Genomic DNA, 22258 nt, shown 5'->3' with positions numbered 1-22258 from the left:
ACATGGATACTTGGCCGTTGTGAAGAATAGTACTCTCATCACCAATCATTTGAAACTTTAATTCTTCACTTTGGAGCTTTATTTCTAATACCTCAATTACTATGCTCATGGCTAGAAACAAAATTGCACTACTCCAAATAAGTACACAGTATCGGCTTAATGTAGGTCAAAATGCTACAACTATTCTACAAGTCCTCACTGCAGACATCAAACTGACCATACAGATGCAATAGCTGTCAACTGTACGCTTTCCTGCCCATGAGCTATTTTGCCAAACTCTTTAAAGGGAACCTGTCAGCTGCTTCATGCTGCGTAAACCACAGACGGCATGAATCGGAGACCAGATCCTGTATTCTAATCATCTGTGTTTCACTCAGAAGAACATAGTGTAAAGAGTGGTTAGGGACAAGGTGACGAGTCCAAGAGGCAGGACCCTGTCATCTTTCCCCTGCCTGCTCGGCTAGACTGACTCCCATAGGGCAAGGAGAAGGCTGCGGGACCTGCCTCTTTAACTAGTCCCTTTGTCCCAGATCACACTTTCAATTATGTTCCTTATTGAAAAAATGCAGCAATTTAGAGTAACGCATAGCTATTTGTTATACAGATGCTGGGGTGTGATTCATGTTGCCTCTGGTTCAGGGAGTTGACTGGGTTCCTCTTTAAAGCACCACTCTAGCAGGGATTTTTTTTTTCTCCAGCCCCAGAGAGGCGCTTTAAATTTAAAGGGAATCTGTCATCAATTTTTGGGCCCATCAGCTGCCGGCACCACCATCGGGGGCTTATCTACAGCATTCTGTAATGCTGTAGATAAGCCCCCGATGTAACCTGAAAGAGAAGAAAAAGAAGTTATATTATACTCACCCAGGGGCGGTCTGGGTCCGGAGGGAGTCACGGTCCGGTTCGGCACCTCCCATCTTGTAGCGATGACGATGCCCTGTTGAGGGCAGAGCAGAGTACTGCAGTGCGCAGGCGCTGGACTTCTTCCGACGCCTGCGTACTGCAGTACTCTGCTTTCAACAGGGCAGAGCAGTGCGCCTTCGTCGGAGCCTCGACAGGCAGGAAAGAAGAGGACGTCATCGCTAAAAGATGGGAGGCGCCAGACCGGACCGTGACACCCATCAGACCCGGACCGCCCCTGGGTGAGTATAATATAACTAGTTTTTCTTCTCTTTCAGTTTACATCTGGGGCTTATCTACAGCATTACAAATGAATTCATTTAGGTTAGCTGGACACTTTACACTGATGACGCGCAGTACCCCAAAACACAGTGTCTGCAAATTGAGATTCTGGTTTGACTTTTATCCTAAGTCATGTGACAAGTCTCGTTAAAGGGTCGACATTGACTTTTAGGATCACTACTTCCAATAGGTGGCACTAGAGTTCAGGTCCTCTTCCTCTTTGAAGAGACTATATGCAATAACAAGCAAATTAATTATGTAAAAATCATACAGTGTGATTTTCTGGATTTCTTTTATGTACCTACAGTAAAAATTAGACCTCTCCATTTTTTGTAGGTGGGAAAACGTGCAAAATCAGCAGTGTATCAAATACTTATTTTCTCCATCTCATTGGGGGACACAGGTACTGTGGGTGTATGCTACTGTACCTGTGTCCCCCAATGAGCGTCTCGGAGAAAAGGATTTTACGGTGAGTACTCACAAAAATCCATGTTTCCCTGCTGAATCTTTGCCCTTCTCTGGCTCTATGAAGCCTGAGCTGTCAATCAAAGAAGAGGATAGAGACTGAGGTAGAGAGAAAACAGGTATCGGGTTTCCCTGAAAATAAGACCTTCCAAGGAAATAAGTCCTAGCATGATTTTACAGGATTTTTGGAGTATTCTTGAAATATAAGCCTTACTCCTAAAATAAGCCTTAATTACAGTCAGAAGTTTAGGGGTGGGATGAAAACTGGTCAATTGCCGGGGCCCCCAGCATTTCTCTTCTAATGAAGTCACCAAAATTCCTTTTTACTGCAAGCATCTAGAGGAAGTAAAGAGGAGACCGGCTGACCTTAGGGGTAAGGGGGACAAACTTACCAATTTCTTAGGGCCCCCATTTTTTTAGGGGCCTCCAACATTTCTATTCTGAGATTAAGACTGCTTAAGGAGCATTGGTGACTTCACTGTCATGTGACCATGATGTCGCCAAAGGTCCTTTGCCTGCAGGAGTCTAGAGAAATTGAAGAGGAGACAGGCTGGCATGTAGCATTTGTGCAGTGTGTGTCTATTTACATGTGTATGTGCATTGTGTGTTTGTGATGGCATGATTATATTTTAATAACTTTTTTGTGAAATAAATGTGGATTGTTGTTCATGGAAAAAAAATAAGACTCCTCCTGAAAAGAAGCCATAACCTATCTTTTGGAGCAAAAAAATAATGTAAGACCTTGTCTTATTTTTGGAGAAAAAACAACAATTGCGAAAGTGCACTTAAATGTTTGGCCATGCTATGATGCACTGAGCGCCTACTCTTGGTTTGAACAGTCATTCTGTGCTGAGTTTCTTTAAGGACGCTTTAATAAATCGGATATCTGTGACAGTTTGCTCACAGAGTAATTGTGACGTTTAGTTAGTGGCCAGAAGGTCTAGGATTTATTTGTAGAGTTTGAGGATGGTTTTAAAGAGAAGCGGTCAGGATGGTTTTAATAATGAAGCCAGCTATATGACTGTATAGATCATTGGACAGAAATATCTGTCTTGTAGTAATGTGGTGTTCCAGTACTGAGAGATGAACATATGAAGCACAATGCAAACTATACTGGAAGCACATTGTGGGTGTGGAGATGAGTTACTAGTGCATCGGCTCTCCATACATTAGTATGTGGCTTCCCTTTCTTTGATGCTTAAATACTAGAGCAGGGGTCTCAAACTAGGCAGAGTTAATGGGCTGCACATAAAAAAAAATTGGGCTGGTGGGCCGCATTCCTTCAATTTTAATACACCTTGTACACATGCGGCTCCGCTCTGTACACCTCGTACACATGCGGCTCCTCTCCGTACACCTCGTGCACACGCGGCTCCGCACACCTCGTACACACACGGCTCTGCTCCGTACACCTCATACACACACACAGCTCTGCTCCGTACACCTCATACACACACAGCTCTGTTGCATCCACCCTGTAAAACCCCTCCTGACCCCACACATAACCTTACCTTCATCCAGCACGATGACAACCAGCACACACAGCAGCGTCCTGCATACACTGAGGCCCCTGATCATGTGACTCCTGACTCCTCCCCCTCCTGTAACCTCATCCTAGGTCCTGTGCACACAGAACAGCCATCGCGCTCTCCTGAATGCGCGCCTTCCACCTGCCTCAGGGAGTGAGACATATGGTGCACTGCGGGCCGCAGATGACTGCCTCAGGGGCCGCATGCCGCTGCGGGCCGCGTGTTTGAGACCTCTGTACTAGAGGTTAGGAGCATCCCAATTGTGGTACACTCTGACGCTGGTGGGATGGCTTTTATGCTTTTTTTTTATTAAAAACAGTGTTCACTAAGTACCCTATGTTATTTATATGCGCTATTGCTTTTGCTTAGTCACTTACAGCAGGGGTATATGTTCATTTTGTTTTTGCCTGGGGTTTTGTCTGTTTTATGGCCAGTGTGAACATGCTCCAATTTTGCATGCATACCATCTTATACTCCAGTTCATTTCTTTGGGGATTAACTGTATATATAATACCAATGTATTAGAAGACTTCAGTATTTTTACAATTGAATTGCAGTCTGTCCCTTTACAATAAAGAACCAAGGAAAAAGGATGTCCTGAGGCAATAGTATTTTCCTTACCACCTAATGTAGGCAAGCTAATGTGGTGTCATGTATCCTGTCATGCTGGTTGTAATAATAGGAGACTGGATCATGCCAGCTTGCACATTTTACGTGTGGCAGAGAGAGAACCAATCTAATATATAAAGCTCAATGTGTGTGTGTATGTTTGTATGTATGTATGTGTGTATGTCCTGGCATCCGCACCGTCACAGCTACAGCCACAAACTTTTGCACAGTCACACGTCTGGACCCCGAGAGCGTCATAGGCTATGTTATCAGGCGAAATTTTAACCCCACGCTTTCCAATTCACCAAACAATTTTGCCCCTTGGTACATAATGGGGGAAAAAGTGTATGTATGTATGTATGTGTGGATGTCTGGGATTGACATGTGCACCGTCGCAGCTACAGCCACAAAATTTTGCACAGTCACACGTCTGGACCCCGAGAGCGTCATAGGCTATGTTGTGATGCAAAATTTTAACCCCGCGCGTTCCAATTCACCAAACAATTTTACCTATTATTCTTATCATTTCTGTGGTGTTATCGTCCTTCTGTAAAGCTGGAAATAACACAATTTTTTACCGTGCCAACACAGACCACCCTCTGACACAGACTGCAGGGGGAGCCCAGTATCACACAGGATAGGATTAGATACACGGCTCAGCAGTCAGTATCACACAGGATAGGATTAGATACACAGCTCAGCTGTCAGTATCACACAGGAGAGGATTAGACACATGGCTCACCAGTCAGTATCACACAGGATAGGATTAGATACACAGCTCAGCAGTCAGTATCACACAGGATAGGAATAGCTACACAGCTCAGCAGACAGTATCACACAGGATAGGATTAGATACACAGCTCAGCACACAGTATCACACAGAATAGTATTAGATAGATGGCTCAGCAGACAGTATCACACAGAATAGGATTAGATACACGGCTGAGCAGTCAGTAACACACATGATAGGATTAGGTACACGGCTCAGCAGTCAGTATCACACAGGATAGGGTTAGATACATGGCTCAGCAGATGGTATCACACAGGATTGGATTAGATACACTGTCAGCAGTCAGTATCACACAGAATAGGATTAGATACACGGCTGAGCAGTCAGTAACACACGATAGGATTAGATACACAGCTCAGCAGAAAGTATCACACAGGAGAGGATTAGGTACACAGCTCAGCCGACATTTTCACACAGAATAGGGTTAGATACACAGCTCAGAAACAGGATGTGCCAAAGGAGAGGACATTTTCATTCCAAGAATTCCACTCATTCCATCTGATTTGTTTTTTGATTTTAAACACCTCCAGTTTCCAGTTCAACTGCTATTTGCAATGTCTATTAACAATGCTCAGGGACAGTCCTTGAAAGTAGTAGGAATCGATTTGCAATCTCCATGCTTTTCTCATGGTCAACTTTTTACGTGGTCTGTTCAAGAGTTGGAACTGCCAAAAATCTGTTCATCTTTGCACCGAAAGGAAAAACCAAAAATGTTGTTTATCAAAAGGCTCTTGAATGAGTTGAAAATAAAATACTATCAATACTTGGGTAATCATTTAGTTAATTTGTGTTGCAAATCTGTAGTGTTGAATATATGATGTGAAATGTTTTTATGTGCAATATAATCATTATAATTTGTTATAACTAACCACAGTTGGTTACTATGCCCAGGCAACGCCGGGCTCTTCAGCTAGTACTAAATAAAGGCATAGAACGCAAAGACGTGAAAAGATTTATTAGAATAACAAGTGACCTAACATTACTAATATTGAAAAGTAAGCTTATAGGAAGGAGACGTGAGGAAATTATTGTTTGGGTGTGAGGTGCTTCTTACGGAACATTTCACAATTAATTTTGTGTCTTGTGATTAAAGGAGTATTCCAAAAATTGTAAGTTATCTGTTATCCCTAGGGTCTGACAGCTGGGAAACACAGTACTTCTAAGAATGGGATTGTGAAATGGGCTCTACAAAGCCTCATCTTGCATGGAGCGGAAGTGTGGATGCTGAGCCTCCACTGCATTCACTATCTAAGGGCTCTATCACACGTCCTGATATTTCCAGTACCAGAAAAACCAGTGCTGGAAATATGTGTCCATGTGTGGCAACCGTGTGCCGCCGGTGTACTGCATCAATACCACACGTACCGGCACCTGGGAAGCAGCGGTATTGTTAACACTGTTCTCCGGCGCAGGGTGCTGAAGACGGTGTCCATCATTCTCCACTTGTCGTATTCATCAGCCGCCGCCTGTGCTACAAATAAATAAATAGAGTGAGTTCCCTTGTATTTTTGATAACCAGCGAGGCAAAACTGACAGCTGTAGGCTGCAACCCTCAGCTGTCAGCTTTTGCAAGGGTAGTTATCAAGAATAGAGGAGTCCCCACGCCGCATTTTTAATTATTTCAATAATTTAAAAAAATGGTGTGGGTTACCCACCATTTTTGACAACCAGCCTTGCTAAAGCAGACAGCTGGGGGCTGGTATTCTCAGGCTGGTGAGGAGCCATTGATATTGCCCCCCCCCCAGCCTAAAAATAGCAACCCCCAGCTGGGGGAATTGAAGAAACTGATGTAAATAAAAAAACCTGAACTACTGAGGGAGTTATACTTTCTGGTCATTTACTGTATTCATTTTGGAGGAGCAGCTTCTTAATTTTCTTTTCTGTTTAGTGAAGAGGCTGTTTTCTAGTAACAACTTACTAACAGAAACTTTATTATCTGTGTAAAGTCAACATGGTGAAATCCTTAATTTAATAAGGAAGTGAGAAGGAAAAAAAATCTTTTTTTTTCTCTATTTAGGACGGATTTTAGATTTGAAAACTGGCACAGTGAAGAAAGAGGGCCAGCAGTCGTCTATGAGAATGTGTATGGGATCACGACGTTCGTTCATATGCCGAATGAGGTAATGTGTGTTTATGAATGCTGACTTTTCATAGAGTAAAGTACTTTTTTAGGAGTGTAAATAACATGATATCCATTTCCTTTAATTAAAGGAAGAGCTTTTCTTCTAATTTGTGCCTATTTTTTTGACAAAAGATTTTTTTTTTAGCATGATTTTGAGAACAGCTATCCTGCCTGTTTTTAGTTACAGCAGTATTTAGGGATCTGCTTTACAGCAGTATTTAGAGATCTGCCTTACAGCAGTATTTAGGGATCTGCTTTACAGCAGTATTTAGGGATCTGCTTTACAGCAGTATTTAGAGATCTGCTTTACAGCAGTATTTAGAGATCTGCTTTACAGCAATATTTAGGGATCTGCTTTACAGCAGTATTTAGAGATCTGCTTTACTGCAGTATTTAGAGATCTGCTTTACAGCAATATTTAGGGATCTTCTTTACAGCAGTATTTAGAGATCTGCTTTACTGCAGTATTTAGGGATTTGCTTTTCAGCAGTATTTAGAGATCTGCCTTACAGCAGTATTTAGGGATCTGCTTTACAGCAATATTTAGAGATCTGCTTTATAGCAGAATTTAGAGATCTGCTTTACAGCAATATTTAGAGATCTGCTTTACAGCAGTATTTAGAGATCTGCTTTACAGCAGTATTTAGGGATCTGCTTTATAGCAGTATTTAGGGATCAGCTTTACAGCAGTATTTAAAGATCTGCTTTACAGCAGTATTTAGGGATCAGCTTTACAGCAGTATTTAGAGATCTGCTTTACAACAGTATTTAGAGATCTGCCTTACAGCAGTATTTAGGGATCTGCTTTACAGCAGTATTTAGAGATCTGCTGTATAGCAAAATTTAGAGATCTGCTGTACAGCAGAATTTAGGGATCTGCTTTACAGCAGTATTTAGAGATCTGCTGTATAGCAGAATTCAGAGATCTGCTTTATAGCAGAATTTAGGGATCTGCTTTACGGGAGTAAGGTGGACCATAGGAATTTGTAGGCAGAGATTATTATGCGGGGAGAGGAGGAGGGAAGCTGTGACCGTCACTATTGTTAGTGGGATGATTTTATTGTATCAGTGTTCCCTGCCATTGTGATCATGTGATGACCGCTGAGATGTCATTTCTGCAGTCTGCGAGGCTGTGGCCAGAGTCTTGCTGCAGGATATTTGTTAGAATTGATATTGACACAGAAATACTATATTACACAGTAGATTATTTTGTGATCACGCGTTACCCTCAAAGAAATCTAACCTCAGAAAAGTTACACATTGTATAATGAAGTTTGTATAATAAACATAATGAAAATAAACATGTTTAAACTTTTTTGTTTGTTTGTTTCATCACCTACAGCAATGCGTGCACCTGCTGCGGGTTTCCTGACCCAATCTCGGCAGCCTCATGTATACTTATGAGGTTGCGGAGTTCAGGTCAGGAAACCTGTGGCTGGTCCATGCATCTGACTGATGTGGATGTGTGAATTTGGCCATAGGCTAATATGTTTTGATCTGCAGCGTTCAATTCACAGCGGTCATCTCATGATCATCACATGCAGGATTACTGTGAAAGGTAATATAAGCTGGAGGCAGAACTCCACCAATGACATTAGTGATGGGGATGGCTCACCTCCTTCTTCCTGCGTAGAGACCTCTGCACAGGTCACTGAGCGTGCCCACACCACGCTCCTCTAGAAGCCAATATGTTGTTCGGTGACAGTGATTGAGAAGTCCCTTGTTACAGAGTACAAGGACCCTAAATGACTGTGTGCTGGCAGGCTTAGTGGGCGCATTGGAAGATTTTCTTGAATTTTTTTCTTACTCTATTCTCCAAACTGTGAATGTTGTCTCAGCCTAATGGAATTTCAGCCATTGATGAAGGAACAGCAATCTTTCAGGTTGTGTCATCTGAGTGAGAGACATTCATTTTAGGCTTAGGGAAAATAATGTCTTTGTGAATAAGATAAAGGCTGTGATATTGCTAAATCATCTTTCTGTATAGTAACAGAGCGATTGTCTGTGCTGTAGGTGTGGTAACGCCCCACTGGATCACCTACCTCTGAGCAGGATCACCACAATGCGAAAGAGATACCGGTAAGACGTGCTTGGCTAAATGCTTAGTAACAAGGCCTCATGCCTTCCACTTCATCCTGTATGTGTTATCTGGACAGTTCCCATATGCCACAACATAGCAGTTTACTGTCTTTTTCAGGAATGGGCTTGGGCCAGTGAAGGAAGGAGAGGCTCAGTATTCTGTAGTTCACTGTACTGGATACATTAAGGCCTGGCCTCCAGCAGGTAAGCAATATGTCATCTAAAAAGAAGGCATGTGATCAGTGAAGATGGCGTTAGAAGACGGGACGAATTGGCCAAAATCAAGTGTCCTTCTCTTAATTTAACATTTGGCCCATGGTACAGAATATCCAGTTTTGCCGTGCAGAGGCTCCAGATTACACCCTGGCTTTGGGCATATATTGCAGGCAGGGTAATTGTTGGATTCCTGCCTTACAAGCACAGATATGAGAACTCTGTGTAAGACAAATAAGAAATGTAACAATTACACCGTCCTCAACTAATCTAGATGAAGCAAATGTAGCCTCTCAGGCTTCTCTCCGCAGCTGGACTTTTTGTTGGCACTTGCTGACTAATTTTGGCCTGACAATTGGTTAAGCCATGCATAGATGCTTGTGCAAGTAGAGTGGTCTTGTAGCATCCAGTTCATAAGTTCACATCCAACCAAGGTAACATCTAGAAGGCTTTTCTGTGTTTTTTGCCTTTCTTGCACAACTTTCCTCCTTGTACTCCAGTTTTCTCCCACACTGAAAACATAATAGGTCAGTTGGCTTCCTATGAAATTGGCCTCCATGTATGAGGTTGTCAGCGGGTAACGGAAGCCAAGGCGATTCTGACTATATCCACCACTGCAAATTGGGGAAACTTTATCATCAGTTAGAAGAATACAAAACATGAATGTACAATGACTGCCACTTCTAGATCTAGATTTTTTTTTTTTTTAGATCTGTCTTCTTGGATAACAAATGTTAGGCGAACAACCACTAATGCTTACAGTGCTTTACACGAGCTGTCTTTTTACAGACTCTGAATGAGCATTTGCATTGCTTTACTATGTAACCTCAATTCTCCTATTCTTTTTCTCATAGTGCTCTACCTACATTTAGAGCTGTATGAACAGAGCTCTATGTCTGTCTCAGATTGGTAGTGTATGAAAACATTTAGTTGCCTCAACAGGAAACCAACCCTTTAAAATGTGGCCATGTGGGCAAAGAGCTGACCATCCTTGGTCTCGCTTCATGCTACCCTAGCAAACAGCTGTTTGCTGAGGGAGGCCGCAGTGAGCCCGGGGCTGCAGGGTGAATTTAGTATTATTAAAATGACTGTCCATCCATGTAATGCCAAACCTGGTGCCACTCAGTCAGAGGGGTTCTTCATTCTCTCACCTGTGTCCCACTAGTCTTTGTTTACATGGCCACAGTGGATAAATCCTGTATACAACATATGACTGCTGCAGCCAATCACTGTTTACCTCTGCATTACAGCTGAGCCCAGTGATTGGCTGCAGCGTAAGGGCCCCGTCACACATAGCTACTTGCCAGCGATCCTGACAACGATATGAACTTGTCAGGGTCGCTGGTGTGTCGCTACATGATCGCTGGTGAGCTGCCAAACAGGCAGCTTCACCAGCGATCAGGACAGCGACACGTGGGTAACAAGCGACGCACGTCGCTTAGTTACCCGATGTGTACGTTAGATACCAGCGTGCTGATGCAGGGAGCTGGTAACCAAGGTACACATTGGGTTTCTAAGTGCCGTGCGGCGCTTAGAAACCCGATGTGTACCTTGGTTACCAGCTCCAGCGTCACTGATCTCTGGTCTCCCGCCTGCCACACGATGCGTGCTGGCCAGCGGGAGACCAGCAATGAATAAAATGTCCAGGCCATTCGAGGACAATCAGCGATACCCGGCAGGGGGGCCGGTCGCTGATAAATGTCACACACAGCAATCTCGCTGGTGAGATCGCTGTTGCGTCACAAAACTTGTAACTCAGCAGCGATTTCGCTAACGAGATCGCTGTGTGTGACGGGGGCTTTACATGTTAAAGACAGGATGTCACCACTATAACCCTGTAAATAATGAGCCCAAAGAGATGACGAGAGGCCTCAGTAGGTAAGTAATGTTGATGTTGGTATTTTAAAGCATTACCCCTTTATTATAAAATGTGATTGTCAGGTGTAAGTAATGTAATTGCCTTTTACAAAATGATCAGGTGACATGTTATCATTTTCTCTAGTGTCAGGAGTTCAGATACATGAGATCTGAGCTGCACTGTGTGAACCAGAGCAGAGAAAACATTACTCTAGGGTTGTTAGCATTAACCAGAGCAGACAATGTAAGATGATGATTGTACCGGATACTGTGATACATATAAGATGTGCTTTTTCTTTTTATAGGACAGCTAAATGTTTAACATCAGAGTTTGGTGTATTTGGTTTGTTCCAAGTAGAAATGTGAATTTTTATTGCTGAAAAATGATCCATCAGCTGAGATTCTCATAGGAAATAAAAGCCGCTGAATGTTTTTGCCAAAGTCTGTCGTACGGGCATCTCGGTTTTCCAGTCTAACCAGGGTCAAGTATTAGGAGCCGAGTCTGAAAATGAAGAAGGACCTGACTTGTGGATGACCATCCATTTTAAACCGTACAGGACCATAGGGATTTTCTGCACATTATATGGAATGTGTTTTATCCCTGGATTGTTTATCACCCATTACTCTGCTCTGATATAGGAATTATGGCTCAGTACAACACGCTGCAGCTTGTTCCATGTTTGTTGGTTTCTAGTAGAACCACATGTTCCTTTATTTTCAGAAAAGGAAATCTGACTACTGCCCATCAACCAGCTCAGATCAATTTCACCAAAATCACACTTAGGCCGGGGTCACACTTGTGAGTGTGATGCGAGAAACTCGTGCATCAATACCTGGCACTCGGGACCGGAGTGTGCGGCTGCAATGCCGGGTATTGATGCGAGATACTCGCCCGAGTTTCTCGCATCACACTCGCAAGTGTGACCCCGACCTTAGAATATGTGCATACAGAGTCTTTTTGCTGTGTTTTCTGAGCATAAACTAAGGCTATGTGCACACGATGCAAATTTTTTGCATTTCCACGGTGGTTTTTTCTGCACGGATTTGCAGCAAAAACGCAAAGGGTTGCTAAAGCAAGGTTAATCAATGACAGTCCTGAATTGTTGTGCACATGATGTGGAAATTCTTATTCGCAGCGTTTTATTTTCCGCAGCATGGTTTTTCTTTTTGCGGATCTGCAGCGTTTTTCACCCATTGACTTCCATTGAGTCACTCAAATCTGCAGCAAAAAATGCAGGTGTAAAAAGGTTTGCGGATTTACTGCGCATTCGCTGCGGATTTGGTGCCAAAAACGCAGAAGATTTGTCAAAGGAAATGATGTCAGAAGGAGGATGAGCGTCTGTGCGGAAAATATAGAATAGTGCCCATCTTGGTTGAAGCCCATCAACAATGGAGGTTGGACAAGGAAATGACATTACTTTATTTTTTTTAAATACTATATGTATATTTAGCTAACAAATCCACAAACAAATCCTCATAAAAATCCGCATTTATATCTGAATCAAAAACGCATAAAAGAGATGCAGAAACCGCGCAGATATTTCCGCAAGCAAATTCACAACTTGCGCATAGAGCCTAAGAGTTTTTTTTAGGTTTGGATGACGATTTGAAGAGTTTCCACCACAGAAACACCTTGAAAAATGTAGTGTGCACATAGCCCAATGGTATCTTCACTATTGAGTGACTGCAGTAGAAATTTCAGCACCAAAATTGCATCTCTTGGGAGGAAATATGTTGCATAAAATACAAGCATTTTTGCATGTGTTGTTAAGATTCTTCGCCATTTATTTGAAAAGCGTTGAAAGAAGTGACATTCTGCAAATATAAAACGGTCTCAAATCTGTAAAGAGAAAATAACCAGCGTGTGCATGAGATTTCATAAATCTCATTCACTTTTATAGGACAGTAAAATGTTTTGTTTTTAATGGCAGAAAGACACGAAAAGAACAAAGCAAAATGCATTGTGTGAACAAGTCGTAAGGCCTTATTCATACATCAGTGATGCTTTTAAAAAACAGGTCATTTTTCATCAGTGTGTTGGATGTGTTTTTGGTCCATGTTCCACTTTTATCAACTGTGTGTCAGCTGTGTTTCTCTCTCACCCATGACAGCACCACGGAGTGACCTACAGGTTGCGGTACCTGAACAGATGAAGACGAAGATCCGGGGCCGGCCTGTCCGGATACCGGCAGCGGGGAGGCCCCTGAAGCCGCCCCCGCTGGGACCGATGTATCTGGTGGGGAGAACGGAGCCGCCGCTTCAGAAAGGAGGCTGGGGCTGCCGGGGACCCGGGGCAGATGGACGCGTGGTTTCGGTACCGGAGTACATAGCGGTGAACTAAGATGGCTGCTGCCCCGGAAATAGAAGGCCCCATCCGGGTCCCTGAGTTGGAGCATGCACAGTGCCTACTCCCCGGTAAACGCGGTGCAGGACGGGAGGAAGTGACGTCACACGCCGGGAAATTTAAAAATGGGCATTAGAAAATACTCCTGGCTGGAAGCGATCCTGTGCAAAATGGAGGATAGCGACCAGCAGCAGGAGCAGCAGCATCACCATCGTCAGAAGGACCGGGACAGGCGAGACACCCGGTCTGGTAGTCACTCCACGCAGTGCAGCAGATCAGCTGCAAGGAGCATGTCACCATCGCTGGATCATCCTATACAGGATCCAATTCCACCTCCCGAACCGATACCTGTGACCGCATCCATCTGGTGATTGACCTTTGAGAATGTTCACTATTGTAATAGTCTTCTTTTCCCTTATTAGGGAAAGAGGAAGGGGAAAAGGAAGAACATGGAATGCCCCACTTGTAACAAAGCCTTACCAGAATCATGGGATAAGAAGCTCTGTGAATCTTGTATTATAGAAGTACTCTGCGAGGAAACCCTGGATTTTGCCTCTGATCTTAGAGCTGTAATTAGGTCAGGGGTCCATCGTGCAACGGGGATAAGGTAAAAAAGAAGCACACCTTAGTAGGTTCCCAATCGGATTCCTCTACATCTGGGGAAATTAAATCAGATATATTGGACTCCTTCTCCTCATCTTCAGGCGAGGAAATGCGGGGGCGTCACTGTTTTACCCTAGACGAGGTAGACACTAGTGAAAGCAGTGAGATCTACCATGGGGGCATCGGACCCTCGTCTTGATAAGTCAGTTCAGGACAATGTTTGTGGAGGACTGGGCCAAAAGAAGCGCAGGGTATTTCCAGTAAAAGAAAATGCGCAGGGCTTGATAAAAAAAGAATGGGAGAGGTTGGACAAAAGGAATCCACTGTCCCTACTTTTAAAAGGAAATATCCCTTCGAGGAGGAAGCGTCCACATCTTGGGACAAATACCCGAAACTTGACGTGGCCATAGTCAAAGCCTCAAAAAAGTTCGCCTTTCTCTTTGAGGACATGGGTACACTGATGAATCCCTTGGATAAAAAAGCTGACGCCTTCCTCAAGGGGGCCTGGGAATCAGCAGGGGGAAACCTTAGGCCGGCCATAGCGGCAACATGTACCTCCAGATCCCTAATGGTATGGGTGGATCAACTCGAGAAATAACTGAGGGAGGGCACACCTTGAGATAAAATTCTAGAATCTATCCCAGTGATAAGAGGAGCAGCAGCCTTCTTGGCGGACTCGTTGGCTGATTCAGTCTGCTTAACGTCTAAAGCGGCAGCCCTCTCAAACGCAGCCCGGCGAGCACTATGGCTCAAATGCTGGCCAGGGGACCTACAGACAAAACTTAAATTATGTTCAATCCAATGCGAGGGAAAATTTTTATTCGGGGAGACACTGGATGATATCCTCCAAAAGGCGGGGGATAAGAAAAAGGGATTTCCGAACCTGGGGCCTGTAGCATTTAAACGGTCCTTTCAGAACAAAAAGTTATTTCGTAAAAAGCCATCGCGAGATCAGAACAGATGAGATGAGGGGAGAAAGAGGGATAGAGGATTCCTCTTTGGCAGTTCTTCCCGGGACAAAAAAAACCCCTCAAAGTGACAGTTTTCCCAGGGTGGGGGGAAGATTAACCCTTTTCCTTACGGCCTAGGGGAAAAATCTCGAACAGTCCTTGGATCTTAAATCTAATCGAGTCGGGACTGCGGATAGACTTTCTCTCTCCCACCTCAAAAATATGTGATAACCCCCACTAAGATCTTCTACACGAGAACAAAAAGCCTTAGAATGCGAGGTCCTAAATCTAGTAGAAAAAGCCGTCCTTCAGGAGGTCCCCCCTCAGGAGAGTGGCAAAGGGTTTTACTCCAAGCTATTTCTAGTGTCCAAACCAGATGGCACATGTCGAACAATAATACATTTACAGAAACTAAATGGATATGTCAAAAATTGAAAATAGAATCAATAAAATCCACCATCAAAATTCTGTTCCTGAACTGTTTCATGACTGTATTAGATCTCAGCGACGCGTACCATCACGTCCCCATTCACAAAGACTCCCGGAAATTCCTCAGACTGGCAGTTTCCATAGGAGGGGAAATAAGGGCATTCCAATACCGAGCCCTGCCTTTCGGAATATCTATAGCCCCACACGTATTCACAAAATTAGTAGCAGAGATGATGGCCCACCTAAGGGAGCAGGACATCCTTATAATCCCTTACCTGGACGATTTCTTAATAGCAGGCGACTCGGCCCAAAACTGCAAAGAGCAGAGGGACAGAGTGATGTACACCCTACAGAACCTCGGCTGACTCCTAAACCTGAAAAAAATCAAGGCTGGAGCCCAGCAGAATACAGGAATTCCTGGGGCTCACATTCGACTCACAAAAACAGGAGTGCTTCCTCCCAAGCCACAAAAAAGAAAAAATTATGCAGATAGTGGCAAAAGCCACATGGAACCCTTCGATGACCCTAAGGCCAGGTTCACATAGCGTTAACGCAGCCCGTCAACGCTATGCATTGAACGGGCTGTGTTAACGCTATAGCATAACCCAATATGCGTTATGCTATACCGCTAGCGCTGATGCTTCATCAGCGCTAGCGGTGACGGATCCTCAGACTCTGCAGCCCGTGTCCGAAGCTCCGTCAGTGATTGACGGCACGTCGTGAACGCGTGCCGCTTTACGGCATGCGTCGTGATGCGCCACATAATGGGGGTCTATGGCAACGTTAACGGCCTGCCATAACGCAGTGTGACCCCACCCTAAGGAAAGCAATGTCACTGCTAGATTTCCTTTCTGCCTGTTTACCGGCAGTCCAGTGGGCACAACTACATACAAGAGGTCTCCAGTGGGATATATTAGCAAACCAATTGGCATTAAGGGGTCATTTAGAGGGTCACATAACTAGATTCGAGAACTATTCATTCCCTATCCTGGTAGAGGAATACTGACAACCTATCCAGGGGGATCCCCTGGGTAACAAAAGTATGACACCTTTTTCCACGGATGCCAGTCCCATGGGATGGGAAGAACACATGGGCAGCAGGGTTGCTCAAGCAAGAAAGCGCGTAACCTACTGCCCAAAGTTCTATCACACTTCCTACCTTCTCTATAGGGTCATCATGTCCGCATATTCTCAGACAACCAAGTGTCGGTGGCCTTTATAAACCATCAAGGGGGAATCAGGTCCCGAGCCCTAATGGATACCTCCTACAAAATCCTCAGCTTATCAGAGGAAAATCTGCTATCCCTCTCTGCTCTACACATTCGGGGGATAGAGAACCAAAAAGCAGACTTTCTGAGCCGCACTCAACTGAGGCAGGGCAAGTGGATCCGAAATCAGTCCATTTTTCGGAAGATTGTAAAGATGTGGGGAACCCCGGAGATAGAGCTGTTCGCCGATTTCAAAAACAAAAAGGTAGAGGCATTCTGTTCTCTAAACCCCAGGGGGAATCCTCAGGCCCTGGACGCCTTTATGCTCCCATGGACTCAGAGCCTGACATATGCCTTTCCCCGATCATCTTCATTCCTGCAGTCATAAGAAAAGTCGGGGAAGACAAAGCAAGAATGATATTAATAGCCCCTTTCTGGCCAAAAATAACTTGGTTCTCCTGGGTGAAGATGTATCGATTACCGACCCTTGCATCCTACCGGATCGTCCAGACCTACTATCTCAGGGACCGGTATCACACCCTCGGGTAGCGAACCTCCATTTAACAGCATGGAATTTGAAATAGAACTGCTGAGGGAAAGAGGGTTTTCGGAGAACCTAATAACTACCCTACTAAAAAGTAGGAACCGGTTACTACAAAGGCTTACGAGAAAACCTGGAAAAAATACCTGTCCACCTCCGGGGAAAGAGTCCAGGATGGGGTCCCGGTTACTAAAATTCTTGAATTTTTACAGAAAGGTTTAGAACAAGGCCTAGCAGTCAATACATTGAAGGTACAGGTAGCGGCTTTAGGTGCCCTATATCACCATGATGTGGCAGGTAACCCATGGATAGCACAATTCATTAAAGCTGCAGCTAGGTCTAGGCCGATAACTAGTCAAAAATTACCATCTTGGGATCTGAATCTAGTACTATTAGCACTAACAGGGTCCCCGTTTGAGCCTATCTATTCAGCCCCCCTAAAAGTCTTATCGTTAAAAACTGTTTTACTGGTAGTGCTAACATCAGCTCTCAGGTAACCGATATTCATTCCCTATTTGCAGTACCCCCATTTACAAAAATTCTAGATGATAGAGTCATCCTAAAGCCTGACCCGGCCTGCTTACCTAAAGTAGCATTGCGTTTCCATAGGTCCCAAGAAGTAGTCCTTCCTTCCTTCTGCCCAAATCCTAGAAATAAGGGAGAGGAGAGGTTTCACACCCTAGACGTGAAAAGATGCCTAGTTCAGTACTTAGAGGCCACAAAGAAGTATAGGAAGGAAGGCTCTCTGTGTGTTTCCAGCGGCCTAGAAAGGGACTCAAAGCGTCCAAAAGTACCCTGGCAAGGTGGATAAGGGATGCGATTGCCCTGGCCTATTCATCCAGTGAGAATATCATTCCGGAAGGATTGAAAGCTCATTCCACAAGAGCGATGGCGACCTCATGGGCTGAGAGGTCTGAGGTATCGATAGAACAAATCTGTAAGGTGGCCACCTGGTCATCACCTTCAACCTTTTTTAACACTATCGACTCAACTTAGCCTCTGCGTCTGACTTAACCTTCAGAAGAAGGGTTCTTCTGGCTGTGGTCCCTGTCTAAGCTACTTTTCTCTGTAATTCTCTCCGTGGTGCTGTCATGGGTGTGAGAGAAAAACGTTACTTACCGATAACGGTATTTCTCGGAGCCCATGACAACACCCACTTATTCCCTCCCATCACGTGTGTGGTGAGCATGTCTTAATGTTTGTAGAGTGTTTTCGTATAGGCACGGTGTTTCTTGATAATAAGCAATATTATAATGTTTATATATTTCTGTTGTTTAACCTGTAGACCCTCTGATGCTTTGTAACCAGCTGGGGTGGAGGAGAGGTACCACCCTTTTATCTGTAGGTTTCCTGTCCCTGAAGGCTTATCCCCTCTCTCCTTGGTACTGTCATGGGCTCCGAGAAATACCGTTATCGGTAAGTAACTACATTTTTCTCATATGAAAAAAACTGATGGAGGTTTCCCAAGCGTCTCCCAGGAACCAGTCAGTGAAAAGCAGACAGAATACGGGTGGCACCAGTGTGCTATCCATTTCTTTTTACTGACATTACTTTTTCTGCCCGGAAAACAGACTATAGTAGGTCACGGACCATCAGCACGCAATAAATAACACTGACATGGAATTGCCCCATAGAATTTAATAAATGCGACAACCACTGATGTGTGAATAAGGCCTAAGACTTCCTTCACATAAAGATTTATTTTTACCATTTATTCTGGCATGTTAATATAAACATATTACACATAGAGTGTTTAAAAGAACAAAGAAATCCGCACAAAAGAAAACTGTGCTGTTCATAGTGAGTTTCATGGTATCCTATTTTTTGTGCCAAAAAATAAAAAACGATTGTGAAGCCGATTCAGAAAACAGTTTGCACCAGAAATCTGATGTAAAACTGCTTTTTTAAGTGGCAGAAAATGAGTTGCACAAAAATGTGATGACTTATGATGTATTTATGCCAGCTGGGATGACTTTTGGTAAATGGGCCATGCCTAGTGGGAGGGGGTGTAGCCAAGCACCGCGCAATAAATTTATCATATTTTATGCTACAAATGTGGCATAAATTACAAATGAAATATACCGTATATACTTGTGTATTATCCGAGATTTTCAGCCCATTTTTTTGAGCTGAAAGTCCCCCTCTCAGCTTATACATGGGTCATATGCCTGGGGGTCGGTGGGGGAGGGGGAGCGGGGGCGTCAGATCATACTTACCCGTCCTGGCACGTCTCTGCAGCCCCCCCCCGCTTCTCCACTGTCTCCCTTCCTGTCTTCAGTGGTCACGTGGTACCGCTCATTACACTCATGAATATGCGCATATTCATGAGTGTAATGAGCGGTACCACGAGACCGCTGAAGACAGGAAAGGAGACAGTGGAGAAACGAGGCTGCAGAGACCACGGCAGGATGGGTGAGTATAGCGATATTCACCTGTCCCCCGGTCCATCGCTGCTCACCGCTGTCTCTGCTGCATCCTGTGTCAGTGACGTTTAGGTAGCAGGGTGACGTGGTTAGTGCGCGCCGCCCCTCTGCTGGCTGAATAGTCACTGACACAAGAAGCAGCAGACAGCGGTGATGGACCCAGGAGAGGTGAGTATGGCTTTTATTTTTTGCAGCATATGGGGGCATATTCTATGGAGCAGCATATGGGGCATAGTCTATGGAGCAGCATATGGGGGCATATTCTATGGGGCAGCATATGGGGGCATATTCTATGGGGCAGCATATGGGGGCATATTCTATGGGGCAGCATATGGGGGCATAATCTATGGGGCAGCATATGGGGGCATAGTCTGTGGAGCAGCATATGGGGGCATATTCTATGGGGCAGCATATGGGGGCATAGTCTATGGAGCAGCATATGGGGGCATATTCTATGGGGTAGCATATGGGGGCATATTCTATGGGGTAGCATATGGGGGCATATTCTATGGGGTAGCATATGGGGGCATAGTCTATGGAGCAGCATATGGGGGCATAGTCTATGGAGCAGCATATGGGGCATAGTCTATGGAGCAGCACATGGGGGATTCTATGGAGCAGTATATGGGGGCATAGTCTATGGAGCCGCATATGGGGCATAGTCTATGGGGCAGCATATGGGGGCATATTCTATGGGGCAGCATATGGGGGCATAGTCTATGGAGCAGCATATGGGGCATATTCTATGGAGCAGCATATGGGGACATATTCTATGGGGCAGCATATGGGGGCATAGTCTATGGAGCAACATATGGGGCATCTTTTATGGGGCAGCATATGGGGGCATATTCTATGGGGCAGCATATGGGGGCATAGTCTATGGGGCAGCATATGGGAGCATAGTCTATAGAGCAGCATATGGGGCATAGTCTATGGAGCAGCATATGGGGACATATTCTATGGGGCAGCATATGGGGGCATAGTCTATGGAGCAACATATGGGGCATCTTTTATGGGGCAGCATATGGGGGCATATTCTATGGGGCAGCATATGGGGGCATAGTCTATGGGGCAACATATGGGGCAGCATATGGGGGCATATTCTATGTGGCAGCATATGGGGGCATAGTCTCTGGGGCAGCATATGGGGGCATAAACTATGGAGAAGCATATGGGGGCATATTCTATGGAGTAGCATATGGGGGCAGCATATGGTGGGCATATTCTATGGAGCAGCATATGGGGGCATAGTCTATGGATTCCACCCTAGGCTTATACACGAGTCAATAAGTTTTCCCAGTTTTTTGTGGCAAAATTAGGGGGGTCGGCTTATACACGGGTCGGCTTATACACAAGTATATACGGTACTTAGTCTATACCTGAGAAACATTTCTGATGCATGGCAGCTGAACAATGCTGTAGATTCATTATCAGGCACTTATTAATGACTTTAGTGCATCTTACTTCAGCGCACCCTAGACCAACACTGGTCTTCAAAATGTCAGTCTTCATGAATCTTCTGAATGTATGATCCCCCAAAGGTACTTCCACCACATGGGACATTTCTGCTGTGGCGCTTCTATTATAGAAAATCTGCTGTGATTCTGCCGAGGCAAAATTTGCAGCACATGCTGTCGATTTTGATGCAGACTTTGCTACAGAAATGCTACAGGTTGTGCCATCATCATCAACACTGCCCAGTGATTGACTGCAGCGCTCACATACTCTGTAGTCATTACATCACTGCTGCAGCCAGTGAACAGAAAGCGAGGGTAACGTCAGAGGCAGCATTTGACCCTGGCGGAGGGGGAGCAAATCTGTTTTTATTTTTTCTAGTGTTAGTCTATGGGAATAATAAGAATAAAATGGAAGCCCTGTTTTGCTTTGTTTTCAATGTTTTATTTATTGAAAATTATTGGTAACATGACAGCAATGCAGTAAATCCAACAATGCATGCGTAATACAGCACAAGTAAACAATACAGTGTTCAGAGGACCCTGCCGGTCTCAAGAATGGTTATGAAACAGCTGAAGATTGACCAAGTCTACAGGGATGTAAACACCCACTTCGCCATCAGAACATCGTTACCATGAAGAACAATCAATTCTTGTTATTAACCCCTTCATGACCCAGCCTATTTTGACCTTAATGACCTGGCCATTTTTTGCTATTCTGACCAGTGTCCCTTTATGCGGTAATAACTCTGGAACGCTTCAACGCATCCTAGCAATTCTGAGATTGTTTTTTCGTGACATATTGGGCTTCATGTTAGTGGTAAATTTAGGTCGATAATTTTTGCGTTTATTTGTGAAAAAATCAGAAATTTGGCGAAAATTTTGAAAATTTCGCAATTTTCAAATTTTGAATTTTTATTCTGTTAAACTAGAGAGTTATGTGACACAAAATAGTTACTATATAACATTTCCCACATGTCTACTTTACATCAGCACAATTTTGGAAGCAAAATATTTTTTTGTTAGGAAGTTATAAGGGTTAAAAGTTGACCAGTGATTTCTCATTTTTACAACAAAATTTACAAAACCATTTTTTTTTTAGGGACCACCTCACATTTGAAGTCGCTTTGAGGGGTCTATATGGCAGAAAATACCGAAAAGTGACACCATTCTAAAAACTGCACCCCTCAAGCTACTCAAAACCACATTCAAGAAGATTATTAACCCTTCAGGTGTTTCACAGCAGCTAAGGCAATGTGGAAGGAAAAAATGGACATTTTAATTTTTCCAACACAAATTTCCTTTCAGCATCAATTTTTTCATTTTCACATGGGCAACAGGATAAAAAGGATCCTAAAATTTGTTGGGCAATTTCCCCTGAGTACACTGATACCTCATATGTGGTCATAAACCACTGTTTGGGCGCACGGCAGGGCTCAGAAAGGAAGGAGCGCCATTTGACT

At 44.1% G+C, this 22258-nt stretch overlaps 1 protein-coding gene across 3 annotated transcripts in view; it reads left to right on the top strand.

Annotated features, from left to right (window-relative positions):
• ARNT2 (aryl hydrocarbon receptor nuclear translocator 2) overlaps positions 1 to 22258 on the top strand; it is a 206334-nt gene that overhangs the window by 94396 nt on the left and 89680 nt on the right. For all 3 annotated transcript variants that reach the window (XM_073568674.1, XM_073568672.1, XM_073568673.1), the window contains 3 exons: positions 6590 to 6692; positions 8708 to 8773; positions 8892 to 8977. In XM_073568674.1, coding sequence (XP_073424775.1) covers positions 6590 to 6692; positions 8708 to 8773; positions 8892 to 8977 — 255 coding nt within the window. The remainder of the gene's footprint in view (positions 1 to 6589; positions 6693 to 8707; positions 8774 to 8891; positions 8978 to 22258) is intronic.

This window comes from Dendrobates tinctorius, unplaced genomic scaffold (assembly GCF_039654945.1).
Source record: "Dendrobates tinctorius isolate UK_male_01 unplaced genomic scaffold, ASM3965494v1 ptg000022l, whole genome shotgun sequence".
Taxonomy (NCBI): Eukaryota; Metazoa; Chordata; class Amphibia; order Anura; family Dendrobatidae; genus Dendrobates; species Dendrobates tinctorius.
This window is presented reverse-complemented; position numbering and strand designations above follow the sequence as displayed.